The sequence below is a fragment of the Mobula birostris genome, chromosome X (assembly GCF_030028105.1).
Source record: "Mobula birostris isolate sMobBir1 chromosome X, sMobBir1.hap1, whole genome shotgun sequence".
Lineage (NCBI taxonomy): Eukaryota > Metazoa > Chordata > Chondrichthyes > Myliobatiformes > Myliobatidae > Mobula > Mobula birostris.
The window spans coordinates 36,231,439-36,247,795 of NC_092402.1; the positions used below are offsets into that span (position 1 = coordinate 36,231,439).

Consider the following 16,357-nt stretch of genomic DNA (forward strand, 5'->3'; position numbering starts at 1 on the left):
AGGCTTATTGAGAAAGTAAGGAGGCATGGGATCCAAGGGGACATTGCTTTGTGGATCTAGAACTGGCTTGCCCACAGAAGGCAAAGAGTGGTCGTAGACAGGTCATATTCTGCATGGAGACCGGTGACCAGTGGTGTGCCTCAGGGATCTGTTCTGGGACCCTTACTGTTTGTGATTTTTATAAATGACCTGAATGAAGAAGTGGAGGGATGGGTTAGTAAATTTTCTGATGACACAAAGGTTGGGGGTGTTGTGGACAGTATGGAGGGCTGTCAGAGGTTACAACGGGACATTGATAGGATGCAAAACTGGACTGAGAAGTGGCAGATGGAGTTCAATCCAGATAAGTGTGAGGTGGTTCATCTTGGTCGGTCAAATATGATGGCAGAAAATAGCATTAATGGTAAGACTCTTGACAGTGTGGAGGATTAGAGGGATCTTGGGGTCTGAGTCCATAGGACACTCAAAGCTGCTACGTAGGTTGACTCTGTGGTTAAGAAAGCATACGGTGTATTGGCCTTCGTCAATCGTGGGATTGAGTTTAAGAGCCGAAAGGTAATGTTGCAGCTATATAGGACCCTAGCCAGACCCCACTTGGAGTACTGTGCTCAGTTCTGGTCATCTCACTACAGGAAGGATGTGGAAGCCATAGAAAGGGTGCAGAGGAGATTTACAGGGATGTTGCCTGGATTGGGGAGCATGCCTTATGAGAATAGATTGAGTGAACTCGGCCTTTTCTCCTTGGAGCGACGGAGGATGAGAGGTGACCTGACAGAGGTGTACAAGATAATGAGAGGCATTGATCGTGTGGATAGTCAAAGGCTTTTTCCCAGAGCTGAAGTGGCTAGCACGAGAGGGCATAGTTTTAAGGGGCTTGGAAGTAGGTACAGAGGAGATGTCGGGTAAGTTTTTTTACGCAGAGAGTCGTGAGTGCGTGGAATGAACTGCCGGCAGCGGTGGTGGAGGCAGAAACGATAGGGTCTTTTAAGAGACTCCTGGATGGCTACACAGAGCTTAGAAAAATAGAGGGCTATGGGTAAAGCCTAGGTAGTTCTAAGGTAGGGATATTTTCGGCACAGCTTTGTGGGCCAAAGGGCCTGTATTGTGCTGTTGGTTTTCTATGTTTCTATGTTTCTAAGATTCAGAATTGTTTAATGTCATTTCTAATACACTAGTGTAAAGGAGAATAACATAATGCAACAAAAGCACAATAAGGTACATGAAAAATGTAATAAATATAAATGCATAAATATGTTATATACCTAGATTGTATGTCTATAAAGTGACTCTAAGCACAGGAGTGTCTGGACATAAGGTGGTTTTCAGGAAATGATAATGTAGTGGTGGTTGGGAGTGTGGAGGGGTGGGTTAGTGCGTGGAGGTGTTGATCAGCCTTACTGCTTGGGGAAAGTAAATGTTTTTGAGTCTGGTGATCCTGGTGTGGATGCTATGCAGCCTTCTTACTGATGAGAGTGGGATAAACAGACCATGAGCAGGGTAGGTGGGATCCTTCATGATGTTACTGGCCCTTTTCTGGCACCTTGCTATATATAGTGTGTATCCTTGGTGGGTAGGCTTGTGCTGGTGATGGGTTGGGCAGTTTTGATTCCCCATTGTAGAGCGTTCCTGTCTGCTGCAGTGCCCTTTCCATACCATGCAGTGTAAGATACTGTATTTTAATTTCAGTTGAAATTTTATGGTACTTCAACCCTCATTATCTTTTGTATTTGTTTCCATTTTCATTATTTGTAAAATGTATAAAATATTATCTGAAAGTTGTACCTTTCTCACAGTTGTGCTGTTGCAATATCTGTAAAATGTAGTCAAATATTAGACTAACTCAGTCAATATTAGACTACTACCATTAAGCATAATTTAGAAGATTACAATTACATTCAAATTTTAAATTAATTTTCAAAATTGAACAGTCTAAGGGAGTTTAATGTCAAGTCAATGTCATTGGGAGATGAAGTACTCTCTTAAAAAGGTATCCTGCTATAATGTGTATTTGTCAGTTACATTTATAATTGAAGACCTAAGTGAGCTAAGTATTTAGGGTGTTCAAGAGAAGAAAAATGCATTACTTCTGGATCAGAGGATGAGTTAGATGTTTGTTGATAATCTTTCGGTATTCTCCTAATTATTTTTTCTTTACAAGCAGTATCCATTTGTGTGCAGAGATAAACTTTATTTCAAGTTGCTGATTGTTTGAAGTTGGAACTACTCTGATGATTTCCATTAATATTAGTCTGAAGACAAGTCTGGTGTTTTTTTTGTATTCTTTGGTTCCCTCTTCATCCAAACATGTTTGTTCATCTATTAACTTGGAACATTTTAACTGCTTGTTGGTTCCTTGTTGCTTCTGTAAGCTCATGGTAAATGTCTGCAGTGCATTAATAGTGTTAGGGTTAAGAGGATCAAGAGCTTCATGTTACAAGGAGTGAATTTCACCAATAGGCTGTCCTGGTCCAACCATGTAATTGCTATATCCAAGAAAGCTCACCAATGGCTCTGCTTCCTCAGAACTCTAAAGAGATTTAGCGTAACCCTTACCAATTTCTATCAATGCACCAGGGAAGACATCCAATGTAGATGCATAATGGCTTCATGTGGCAACTGTGACCATAAGAAACTGCAAAGAGTTGTGGACCCAGCTCAGCACATCTCAGAAAGCAGCCGTTTCTCAATCTTGGACTTGGGCTTTGCCACTTCAATATTCACTCGAGCCCAGGCCCACCACGTTGACTCTGCCTGGCTTCTGCTTGCCCTGCCTTGGTTCTACAGCATCAACTTGCCTCCAAGTCTGCTGCATCGACGGCCAAATGTTGGCTCATTCCCTGCTCTCAGACCCGGTCCCTGATGCTTCAATTTGCCCTGTACACACCACACCACGTCACAACCATCCTGCACCTTCAAGATTACAGTTCACACCACAAGAATGCCAGATCATACAGGCAGCTCAACAGTTCTACTCTGAAAGGGAAGTTACAGGCTATTGATTATGGTGATCATTTACCAGAAAAATTGTGATTATTAAAGTAGTTACTTTTGTTTGCTATCGGCAAGTAGGCAAAGTACTTCAACAGCGCCATCTTAAACCGGAAGCAACTCAATAGCTCTGAAGCAAACTATCTATCCAAGTTAAATTAATTCATCCTTTGTTGAAAGCCAAAATAAATTTCTGATTGTCGTTGTACATTGTATATTTATATGGGAACAGAGGATTAATCTCCTTATATCTACATGCATGTACTGTGAAATTTCCTAAATATAAATTCTTATGTCTACAGCTTTTACAGAAATTTCCTACAAACTTTTCACTTTGTACATCTCCCATCATATTCCATATATCTGTTATTAATAAATGTATTTTTATCATATAGGCGCATGAGAAACTGGAAGACACTAAGCTGGAAGCTGTGCGTGATAATAACTTGGAGTTGGTGAAGGAGATCATTAACGATATCACTCCAATTGCCAAGGAGAATGATACTGCAGCAGAACTCAGTCATATTCTCCAAGAACCACACTTTCAGGTAAAGAGCAACTGCAACAATTAAATGATTATTCCTTGCTTTTACTGAAATTAAAATGTATTTTGTTCTTGATTAAATCTCATTTGTGATATATTAGGTGGCTATGTTAACCATATACATAGATTAAAAGAACTATTTAAAAAGTATGGATTTTATCGAGTAGTCATAGTCAATCTTTTGAATTGTGACTAACATCACTACCGAAACGTTGGGCATTTAATAATGGTATTAGTCTGGTGGCAGAACAGAATTTCACCTTGTATATCTTTCTGCTGAAAATATATAAAATATTGAGATTAAAAATTAAAATGCTGCACTCTTCTTTACACAGCACTCCCCACTTCATTGCTGCTTAACTATTGTATGTTCTGTACTTCATTTTTTATGTTGTAGATCAAGAACACTGCACATGCAGGAAATCTGAAATAAAACCAGAAAATGTTCTAAACACTCAGCAGGTCAGGCAGCATCCGTGGAAAGAGAAACAGGGCTAACATTTCAGGTCAGAAATCCAGTTCTGGCAAAGGCTTCCTGACCTGAAACATTAACTCTTTTTTCTTTTTCCAGGGATGCTGCTTGATCTGCTGAGTATTTCCAGAAGTTTACTTTATGTCTTCATTTTTATTTTGTTGTGTTTTCACATGCACAGTTTTAGCAGTCAAAAGTTCAATGATATTGATAATGAAATTCATAATGTGAACTCTCCCCTCCCAGCCTATGTTCTAAATATCAACAGCTTGGTCACTGTTGTAGACTTTTGAGTCATGCCTAGACCAGACCAACAGGAGCAGCAAACATCCTTTTCTGAAGTCTATCCATGAAAACTGGATGTGCTTCGTGGCGGTCAGCACAAATTTCAGCTTCTCTTTCCAGATTTACTTGCTTATCTAAATAGAATCCCTTAGGTGCTTGGTGAGGTTTGGACAATTCGTGAGTCGATATGTCACATATCATCAGGAATATCAGTGAAGAGCTGAAACTCATTGATAAAAATAATCAACCTTGACCTGCCATCCATCAGTACTACTTGATTCTTCTGGAATTGTTGGTCAACATCGATTATTATCACCTTTGTTAACATTCCCTTTCAGTGGTCTTGTTCTGTCTACTATCAGCTTTGTGAACAAGGAACTGTAGAACAAACAGGATTTTCGGAGAAAGTCCCCAGAAACTTTCCAGGAAAGCACGATATTAGCTGTGGGTTGAGGCACTAAGTGTGCATCTTTCATCTGTGTTGAGCTAAGCTAATGACAACTTGCAGCAGAAAACATAATACTCATTGTACCAACCTGACTTCATGCACAAAATGTCTCATGAACCACTGATTTAGCAACACATTCTAGTAAATTATAATTTCTTATTGTTTAAGAACGTTGTAGCTAAATGCCAAACACTTTACATATTTGCTGACTTTATTACGTATTTTGCCTTGAGATGAGTCTTATTTTTAATTTCTGTACATTGCAATCAATGCCAATCACTTCTTAGTGATTGACACAAACATGCCGCAGTAACTGTAAATGAAATCAATTTTGTGACAGGGTGTGTTTACCCACAGACTTGGGGGGCTGAAAGCAGCACATTATAGAAATTGTTGCTTTGAGACCACAGCTGGATCTATTAACAACTGTGGAACACTGGAGCTCTTAAGCTCTTGAATGGAAGGTACACGATTGGCATTTCTGCTTGGATAACATAGAATTAAAATATTAAAGACTGAAGATAGCCAATTATGATATAGTCAAACTGGAACATCTGTGGAGTACTTTAGTTTGACAGTAATTTCATTGTTCCCATGCCTATTTCCCTTCTGTGAGGACAGAAGATTAGATGGAAGGGGGTAGTCAATATGTCACTGTTCAGCTATTGAAGAAAGGATATACCAGCACTGGTGTCAGTTTAGGTAAGATTCACTGGCTAATTCCCAGGATGAGAGGTTGTTCCATCATGAAAAACTAAAAATGATAGGTGTGTATACTTTGGAGTCTAGGAGATAGATGGTGAAATCTTTCCACTCAAGTCAGAAATGAGGGCACCTGTTTACAAGATAAGGGGCTAGTCACTTAAAACGGAGGTGCATAGGAATTTGTTCTTAAAGAGGATGGTGAATCTGTGGAATCTGCTGTCTTGGCAGGTTGTAAAGGTCAGATCACTGGAAGTATTTAAAGGCGGTAGATTGGGAAATTAAGGATTGGTGGGAACCAGTGTAGAAGAGGAGATGAGGCCAAGCAGGGCAGGGAGGCCTATTCCTGTTCCAGTTTTCTTGTGTTCTTTCGGGTGTCAAGTGTGAAATGAAAGCAAGAAGATTTAGCATGCCACAAAAGAGTAAGCTGTTTGTTGCCACATAGAGCCTTGAGAAGAAAGTGGATTTTGGCTCACATTGTGAGAATGTTAACATACTTAAGTTGGTTCATAGTGAAATGTGTCCTAATGTCTCAGACCTACAATAGACATCCTGGATTTCACTGATGGCCGTCAAAAGTGTGACAGCTGATTAAGTAGTCCTGAACTACAAAGATCCTCCCATAAATCACCATAATAATTAAACCGACTGATAACAGTGAATTAGATCCTGTTGATGTCATCATCCTGGGGCAGTAGCAGTACATCAGAAAAGGATTGTCCAAATGATAGGCCGGGCAGCATCTCTAGGAAGAGGTACAGTCGACGTCTCGACCCGAAACGTCGACTGCACCTCTTCCTAGAGATGCTGCCTGGCCTGCTACGTTCACCACCAACTTTGATGTGTGTTTCTTGAATTTCCAGCATCTGCAGAATTCCTCATGGTTGTCCAAATGACAGTTGTATTTGATGATGTTGCAATAAGAAAAGATGTCTCTTGTTCTACAAATCAGCAGGATTATTGAGTAAATCACGTGGAATTGCAGAGGTTGTCATTTCTTTTTAATAGGTCAAATTTAAAACTCAACATTTTAAGAACAGCTTCTTCCCCTCCACCATCAATGAACTTATGAATGGTACCTTGTTATTTGTCTCTTGCGCAATTTATTTATTTTGTTACTTGTAATAACTTTTATGTCTTGTGTTGTACTGCTGCTGCAAACCAACAAATTTCACAACATGTCAATGATAATAAACCTGCTTCAAAACGTCATTTGTTTTTCTGTTATTTATTAAACAATATATATTAATAATAACGGGCAGGATGCGTGGAGAAAAAGCAAAAAATTAACACTTTAATATCAAAGATGTTGCATCAGGAGACCAGGTTTATTGAACTGAAGTGTGTAACGTGCATCACTCCCAAAAACACTGCCTCGAATCTGAGAAAATCTGAAGATTTATTTCACATTTCTAAAGTCTGCAGTGTTTTCATGTTGCATTTGTTTATGTAAATGTAATACTTAAGACAAATGTGAGTCTCAAGACTGCGTGTTGATACTTATTGTAAAAGTTGAATTATAAAATTTGTCTCCAATTCTACCTGCAGTCTCTGTTGGAAGCTCATGATTCTGTCGCCTCCAAAAACTATGAAACTCCACCCCCAAGTCCAGAGTCTTTTATGGACTCTACATTCAACAATCAGCCTGTCCCACCTGATGCAGTCCGAATGGTGGGGATTCGCAAAGTCAAGGGTGAACATTTGGTAGGTACAGAGATCCAAAGATGTAATTTAGATTGTTATACAGTATGTGTGTACATATATTTAATATACAGTATTAAAGATATTGGATGATCCATCATTTTTGCAAAATGTTTATTCAAGATATTGTGCCAAATTAGCAAAATTTTTCCAACTAAATATTGCGGGTGACTTCACAGATTTGCCATCATCTGTTTGAAAAGCAGAACAATCTCAAACCTTCTCATGTTCCTCTGTTCTTCATCCCTTGGCACCAAGTACATTTGTCTGCTGTTGAACCAGATACTTCTGCCCTTATATGTGCTCTACCATAAGGATCACCTACATTAAAGGTTTTAACTAAGTGCAACCTCTTGTCATGCTCAAAACCAGGCACTGGATGGCCCAATCTGGTCTATATTGGCCTTGGTATCGTACACACTATGATACCAAGGCTAATATAGACCAGATTGGGCCATCCAGTGCCTGGTTTTGAGCATGATAAGAGCTTGCACTTAGTTTTAAAACCTTTAATGTAGGTGATACCAATACTGCTTCCATCTTAGATTCAAGCAGAAAATGGTGGAGACACCCAGTGGTTCAGTTGGCATCTGGGCAGAGAGAAACAGAATTAATGTCTCAGGTTAAGACGCTTCAATAAAATTGAAAAAAATCTTTTTGAATCTAAGTGCAGATTTTTCAGCCTGTAATCTTTAACCATCCAGACAGCAGGTGTGGAGGGGAAGGTATGGGAATTGGCCTTTGAAGTCAATGTTAGCATTGTCTCGTTACAGGGACAGTGGGGTGTCAGGTGGCAGGGGGAGCAGAAGGAGGCTGAGAGATGGGGAATAAGGCTGGAGAAAACTGAAAGGTTAGAGTCAGGGTGATGGGGGTCAGGCATGAGGTAGATTAGTAGTCCAGAGGCTTAGAAAGGAGCTGAAAGATTGAAGATAAGCAAACTTACCTTAAATCAGTCCCTTTCTGCCACAGAGAGGATAAGAACCCAATTGTTCCAAGAGTGCCCTGTTGTATTTGCACATGGGAATACCATGGTCTAATTGTCTCAGCAACAATCCAAAATGGGTGTTGTATGGGGAAATAATTTCACCTGATGTGAATCTGATTCAGAAATTGGGTCAGATATTCAAGCACAACTCCCTTAGCAATTGACCAACCACATTTCTGGAATGATACAAAATAACACAGAATTAGACTTCACTGAGTTTCATACCATGAAAAATACATTTTTAATTGTGTAACCTCATACAGCCTCATTTCTAGCCCATTGTTTCTGTGAATCTTGAAGCACAGATTAAAAACGTAATTACATTCTGTTGGCATAGAAAATAATCGTTTTAAAAGAAATATACTAATGTGAATCATGGGATGCGTTGCCAATGGCAACACTTTACTTTTTGTTTACGCAGTCAAAGACTGCAAGCATTGTTAATGAGACTGATAATCATTGTCCCTCCCTAAGTGACCTTTAAAAATGGTGGAGAAACAACATTCTTATTGTCCCCACATTACTGAGATTCCATATACTTCCAAGTCAGGATGGATGTGATTTGGAGAGGGACTTAAGGCACTGCTACCTTGCTTGTAAATAAGCTCACATTATCTTGATTATGGAGGGAGTTCTGTTTAATCAGGTACCAATCAAACAAATTGCTTAGGCCTAGATATTCCATGCCAAATAAATGATGGAAAACCTTTGGGAAGTTAAGAGTTAAACCAATTTGATGCCTAACGCACCAGTTTCTGGTCAATGGTGATGCCTAGGTTTATACAGTACATGATTCAGAATTGGATAACTATAATCCACTTGGGTGTAACAAAGTAGTCCTTACACTCTCATAAGAATAGAATAATAATAACAACCTGCCTGTTGTTACATGTTGTCTATCAGTTTAAGCCTTATTGTTGCTCCGGCTTGCTGCAATTTTGACCAAGCTCCTCATACTTATAATATCATGAAAGTTCACTTAGTTAAAAAGGAGCTGAAACCAATATACTGCATGAAATAAACCTATTGGTCTCAAAATGTTTGTAAATTCAGGATGAGATTCTAATCCGTTATTAGCAGAGTTTGAGAATTTGTTAATAAAATAACATATGTATTCCATGAGGATCTAAAGCATTACAAAATATAATAGTTCTTAAATATTTAATTGAAAAATGTGTCAGAAAAATACATGGCGAAGCTAGTAAGTTATTATTATACCATGCTGAACTTCTATCTCCTTTTAGGACAAAGATATTAGCTGTTTAAAATAGGATATCTGATAAGTTCCAGAGAAATGTTTATTTTCTTGTAATCTCAGGATAATATGTAACAAGTTAAAGGAGACAGTGTGCCATATGTACCCTTCCTGCTGTAGCAGTGTGTCAGCCTCATTCCATGCTAACACCAGCAGTGAAGTTGTCAAGCATGACAGAATTGTACAGCACTCCTGTTACAAAAAGCCTACAACTTGATTTGTGAGTAATTATGATTTAAAAAAGAGAACTTGAAATACTTATGGTACTGTCAAGTAATTTATTAGGCACATAATGCTTTGTCCAAAAGAGGAATCTCCACCCCCCCCCCCCTTAACAAAGATACAAAAGCCAGGCTCATCTTCTCAGTATCTCAGCCCCATTCCCTACAAACACTTGACAACTCCTGTACTGGTGTTATTATAGAATGAGGCTGAGACACAGAGAATAGAACAGAAAAGTTTAAAGGTCTGTGATGTTTCATTTTATGCGATAGGGGAGAGATCGCTTCGCTCTCTTAAGAACTGCAGTCACATTTAGCAGAGGAAAAAAAACTCTATTATGTATTGTATTCCTCTAATTCTGCTGCATCTAACAGTCAGAATTAATGAAAATTTAAAAGTAGAATCACAATTACTCAACATTTCCACAAAACTAAGATATTGTAGACTGTTACCTTGCAGTATTGTCATACTACTTTGGATAATGAAACTCCTTCAGCAATTTAGATTTTGAAGAAAACTGATCCAGAATCACTAATTGAAATGTGTTGTTTACAAAGCAAAACAATCAAATATTTCAAACACAAAAAGGTTGATACTCTTCCTCAACCACCAACACTCAACATACAACATTGGAAATGAAAACCGGAAAATGCTGCAGTTACTGGAAATCTGAAATAAAAATGGAAAATTGTGGAAACATTCAGCAGATGGGGGGCCTGACTTTAGGATCTTTAAAGTTATTACGTTGTTGGTGTGTTGGCCTCATTGCTTGCTAATACCTGATGCCATCACGGCTGAGGTAATGAACAGAGTACCATGATAGTAAGTTTATCTCTTTTACACTTTATGTAGAAATCAAGAAGTTTCTGCAGAATCTACTTATTACCATATGAGAATAAACTATTTAAGAAAACCCATGTTAGGGAAAGAAAATTGTGAAGAAAATACCCGAAGGGAACACAACAAATGAGAATCTAATGAGATGCAAAAAAAAATCAAGGGAAGTAAAGATTATAAACATCCATTTTACTGAGAGGTTACAGTCCACAGCTCCCCTCTGTTTTGAAGATTATTTAACCCAAAACATACCAGATAAGTAAGGGGAAATTGCATCCTAAACTTGTGAAAGAGTTAGAAATAAACTATGAAATGTTTGCATTGTAGTTAGTAAAATAAGATATCAGTCCTGTTTAATATTTCTCACAAAATATTTGCTCGTTCAAAAATTTCTTGTGATAGACAATTGGAGACCTTCAGGGCATTATGAAGTAATCCTTCAGTAAATTGTTCTGTGATTAGTTTTGAATCAAGTGCTTCAGTAAATAATACATTTTAGGATTTGCAAATTTTTTAAAACAAGAGAAATATCACTATAAATATTTTTCTTGGCTTGATTCAAGCACCAAGGCGATATCTTCTAGATATTTGTGTGTAGGGAAGATATGTAGAATTAGGCCATACATAACTAGTTTACAACAGTGACTTATCTTTGACATCTCAGGCATTTCACCAGTGACTGCTTGAACTCTGTCTGTCTGTCTGTCTGTATCTTGTTTTACGGAGGTTGGCATCCAGCTTAATGGTGCATTACCGCCACCCTCTGCTCCAGAATGTGCACTAGACATACATTCTAAATCCCTTCACCCAATCACACACACACACACACACACACACACACACACGCACACACACATACACACACCTACACTTCACCCTCCCATCTTTGACCATCCTAGTATCCTATTCATTCATCATATTCTATAAAAAACCCCTGTACCCCTTAAAAATGCTAAAAATACCCAGACTTGTGCTCTCTCACCCATGCCCAGCAACCCTTTTAATGTGAATTCCTGCATCCCCAACTCCCTTAATTTATTTCTCATCATCTCTCTCTGTATCCCATACTTCCTGCAACTCAGAACTACATGTTCTACTGACTCCTCTTCCTGACATTCCTCACACAATCCTGTCTGGTGTTTCCCTATCATTTTCAATGTTTTGTTTAATGCACAATGCCCCAGCCTTAACCTAGTCCACACAATTTCCTCTCTTCTGTTTCCATTACCTACCCTAGTAACTGCAACACTCTTTTGTATTTGATGTAAATGCCTCCCTTTCCCCTCCCTGTCCCATCTTTCTTGCCACATCCGGTTGACTTTTTCCCAGATTACACACTTAACCTCTGCTTTACTGATACTAATGTGCATTTCCACATTTTCTTTCTTTAACGCCCTCTTTGCCAACTCATCCACCCTCTCATTCCCCTTCACCCCTACATGTGCTGGAACCCATAGAAATTTTACCTGACCTCCCTGATTTGCAATCCTTGTAACTAACTGAAGGACTTCATAAAGTACATCTTGCCAACTGTTTGTGTGAAAAGACCTTAAACTTGCTAGAACGGAGGATGAATCTGAACATATCAATGCTTTGACTTGTCTGGCTTTCTGCACCCATTGCAACGCAACCAACACCGCCAGCATCTCCACTGTAAACACTCCTAACTTATTAGATGTTCTTCTGCTGATTCCAATTTCTTTTGCTGGTATGACCACCCCAAACCCTGTCACTCCTGTTGCAGGTTCCTTCGCACCATCCATATAAATGTGAGTATAATCACTATACTTTTCCATCACATGACAGTTAAATGCATTTACCAAATCTGTTTTATATCTTTCTTTCCTTTTTACCTCTAACAAATGCCAGTCTATGTCAGGCCATATAAGCTTCCATGGAGCTACAACTGGATAAACTACTGAAGGACTTATCCTCAGATCAAATACTCCACATTCTTTCGCGATATCATTCCCTACCCGACTAAAGGTATCCCTCTGAAACCTCCCATTTTCCCAGCACTCCTGCTGCTTGAACTCATCTGGAGTACTGCAATATATCTCATCAATCGCCATAAGCCAGCTGGTCAGAAACCAATGCTCTCCAGACACATTCCTGTCTTAATCCTTGCCTGCATGCAGCTGCCTTTGTCAAATTCACCTGATTCTTGTTTTTGTTTAATATATCTTTCTTTCATCATGGGAGTGCCATGTCTCAGATTTATAAAGTGTGCAACTTGTAATATCCCCACACTCATTGTCAAAAAGTATTAACTGAGCATCAATGTCTTATTCTGGAATATTGCTGTCCAGCAAAACTCCATAGACTTCTTAGAGAAAGCTATAGTATTACAACCAATCAGTCGTCAATATCTGTGTGATGAGTAAAAGTCCATAAGAACATTAGCAGCAGAACTAGGTCATGTGGCCCACCGAGTATACTCCACTATTCCACTGTGGCTGATTTATTATCCCTCTCAACCCCATTCTCCTCCCCATAGTCTTTGACACCCTCACTAATCAAGAACCTATCAACTTCCACTTTAAATATACTCAATGACTTGACCTCCGTGGCAATAAATTACACAGATTCACTACCCCCTAGCTAAAGAAATTCCTCCTCATTTATGTTCTAAAGGGAAATTATTGTATTCTGAGGCTATGCCTTTTGGTCCAAGGCTCTCCACCAACCCCCCGACACCCCACCACCATCAGAAACATGCTGTCCAAGTCCACTCTATCCAATCCTTTCAATATTCGGTAAGTTTCAATGACGTTCCCTCCATCCCACCCCAATTCTTCTAAACTTCAGTGAGTTTAGGTATAGAGCCATCAAAGGCTCCTCATACTTTAACTTTTTCATTCCCGGGATCATTTTCACAATCCTTTTCTGGACAGACCCTCTCAAATGCCAGCAGATCTTTCTTAGATAAGGTGCCAAAAATTGGTCACAATACAAGTGTGGTCTAACCAATGCCATATAAAGTCCTACTGAAATAATGTGTTCCATACAGAAATAACTGCATTCATTATACATTTCTCTTTTAAAAGTTGCTGCACACGTTGTACAGTGCAATAGCACTGGCAGAGTTCAATTTCACCTTTAGCAATTGTTTTCTTTGAGCACGGGTTGGTTTTTTATTTATTAAATTCTTTTCAAACATTTGCTTAATTTTTATTTAAGTAGACTAGATAAGTGTATTTTTTTTCAATTTTGGAATAATGAAAGCTAATTCAGGAATTAGATTCGACCTGCATGAGGAAACACAGTTGCTTGATGCAAGGTCAGATTAAATGCTAACAGTATGTAACAGTCTGAGCTGGTCACATAGAATAATAGAGCACTACAGCATAAAAACAGGCCCTTCAGCCCATCTAGACCATGCTGAACCATCAATCTGCCTAGTCCCATTGACCTGCACCCAGATCATACTCCTCTCATCCATGTACCGATCCAAATTCCTCTTGTGTTGAAATTAAACCCACATTCACCACTTGCATTGGCAGCTCTTTCCACAATTTCACTATACTCTAAGTGAAGAAGATTCCCCCTCATGTTCCCGTCAAACATTTCACCTTTCATCTTTAATCCATGACCTGTAGTTGTAGTCCCACCCAACCTCAGTGGAAAAAGCTTGGTTGCATTTACCCCAATCTGTACCACTCATAATTTTTCATATTTCTGTCAAATCTCTCCTCAATCTTCTACCTTCTGGGGAATAAAGTTCTAAACTTTTCAACCTTTACTTATAACTCAGATCCTCCAGTCCTGGCAACATCCTTGTAAATTTTCTCTGCACTCTTTCAGTCTTATTTGCATCTTTCCCGTAGGTAGGAGAGCAAAACTGCACACAATACTCCAAATTAGGCTTCTCAATGGTTTATACAATTTCAACATAGCACCCCAACTTCTGTACTCAATATTCTAAATTATGAAGGCCCATATGCCAAAAGCTTCCTTTATGACCCTACCGACCTGTGATGCTACTTTCAAGGAATTATAGATCTGTGTTCCCAGATCCTTCTCTTCTACTGCACTCTTCAGTGCCCTACTGCACACTGTGTTAAGACCTACCCTGATTGATCCTCCCAAAGTGCAACACCTCAATCTTGTCTATATTAAATGCCATTTGCCATTTTCAGCTGGTCCAGATCCCGCTGCAAGTTTTGATAGTTTTCATTAGTCCACTATACCCATAATCTTTGTGTCATCTGCAAATTCACTGATCCATTTTACCACATTATCATCCAAATCATTGACATAGATGACAAACAATGGATCCATCACTGTTCCCTGTGGCATACCACTAGTCACAAGCCTCCAGTCAGCGAGGCAACCATCTAAAGCCACTTGCTGGCTTCTCGCACGATGACAATGTCCAATCCAATTTACTCCCTCATCTGAATGCCAAGTAACTTAACCTTCTTGGCCAACCTCCCATGTGGGACCTTATCAAAGCCCTTACTGAAGTCCATGTAGAGAACATCCACTGGCTTTCCTTAATCAATATTCCAGGTAACTTCCTCAAAAAACTTGGAAAGATTGCTGAAACATGACCTACCATGCACAAAGCCATGCTGACTATTTGTAATCAGTCCCTGTCTATCCAAATATATACCAAGTCCCTTAGAATACCTTCCAATAGCATTCCCACTACTGATGTCAGGCTGACCGGCCTATAAGTTCCCGCCTTATGTTTAGAGCCTTTCTTAAACAGTGGAACAACATTATCTATCCTCCAATCCTCTGGTACCTATCCTGTCGCTAAGGATAATTTAACTATCTCTGCTAGGGCCCCTGCAATTTCTGCATTAGCCTCCCTCAGGGTCCAAGGGTGCAGCTTGTCAGCCCCTGGGAATTTATCCACCTTAATTTTCCTCAAGATAGAAACCACCTCCTCCTCTGTAGATGGACACAGAGTCTATCGATGTGAGGCAAATCAGCAGCAAGGTCATGGATCCTGTGTATAGGGTCTGTATAGGCCTCACTTCTATAGAATCTGTGTCCATCTCCCAAGAAGATACAGATGCAAAAGATCTATTTAACTCTGCTGCTTCTCTTTTGGCTCCACACATGGATTACCATTTTGATGTTCCAGAGGAACAATTTTGTCCCTTGCAATCCTTTTGTTCTTAATCTATCTGTAGAATTCCTTAGGGTTTTCCTTTACCTTGTCTGCTAGAGCACTGTCATGCCTTTGATTTCCTTCTTAAGTATTCCTTTGCATTTCTTATACTCTTCAGGTACTTCATTTGTTCCTGTCTGCCTACACCTTTTTGTTTCTTAACCTGGGCCTCGAAAACCAACATCCCTTAAACCCATTATCCTTGTATTTTATTCTGACAGGAACATACAAACTCTATGCTTTCACAATTTCATTTTCAAAGGCTTCCCACTTACCAAGTATATCTTTGCCAGAAAACAGCCTGTTCCAATCCACTCTTGCCAAGTCCTTTCTGATACTATCAAAACTGGCCTTTCTCCAATTTAGAATCTCAACCAGTGGACCAGACCTGTCCTTTTCCATAATTACCTTGAAACTAATGACATTATGATCAACAGATGCAAAGTCTTTCCCTCTACAAACTTCTGTCACTTGCCCTGCCTCATTCCCTACTAGACCTAGTCACACACTCTCTCTAGTTGGGACTTGTATGTACTGATTAAGGAAAATTTCCTGAATAGATTTGACAAACACTTTTCCATCCAGCCCTATTACTGTATGGGAGTCCAAGTCAATATGTGGAAAGTTAAAAACACCAACGATCACAGCCATATGTTTCTTGCAACAGGCTGCAATCTCTCTACAAAATTGCTCCTCTATATCAGCGGTCCCCAACCACCAGGCCGCGGACCGGTACCGGACCGCAAAGCATGTGCTACCGGGCCGCGAGGAAACGATATGAGTCAGCTGCACCTTT

The 16,357-nt window shown here is 39.4% G+C and overlaps 1 protein-coding gene across 5 annotated transcripts in view; it reads left to right on the forward strand.

Annotated features, from left to right (window-relative positions):
- The window catches only part of LOC140191366 (MAGUK p55 subfamily member 2-like), a 585,916-nt gene that overhangs the window by 515,537 nt on the left and 54,022 nt on the right, over window positions 1-16,357 (forward strand). For all 5 annotated transcript variants that reach the window (XM_072248711.1, XM_072248713.1, XM_072248710.1 and 2 more), the window contains 2 exons: window positions 3,384-3,536; window positions 6,988-7,143. In XM_072248711.1, coding sequence (XP_072104812.1) covers window positions 3,384-3,536; window positions 6,988-7,143 — 309 coding nt within the window. The remainder of the gene's footprint in view (window positions 1-3,383; window positions 3,537-6,987; window positions 7,144-16,357) is intronic.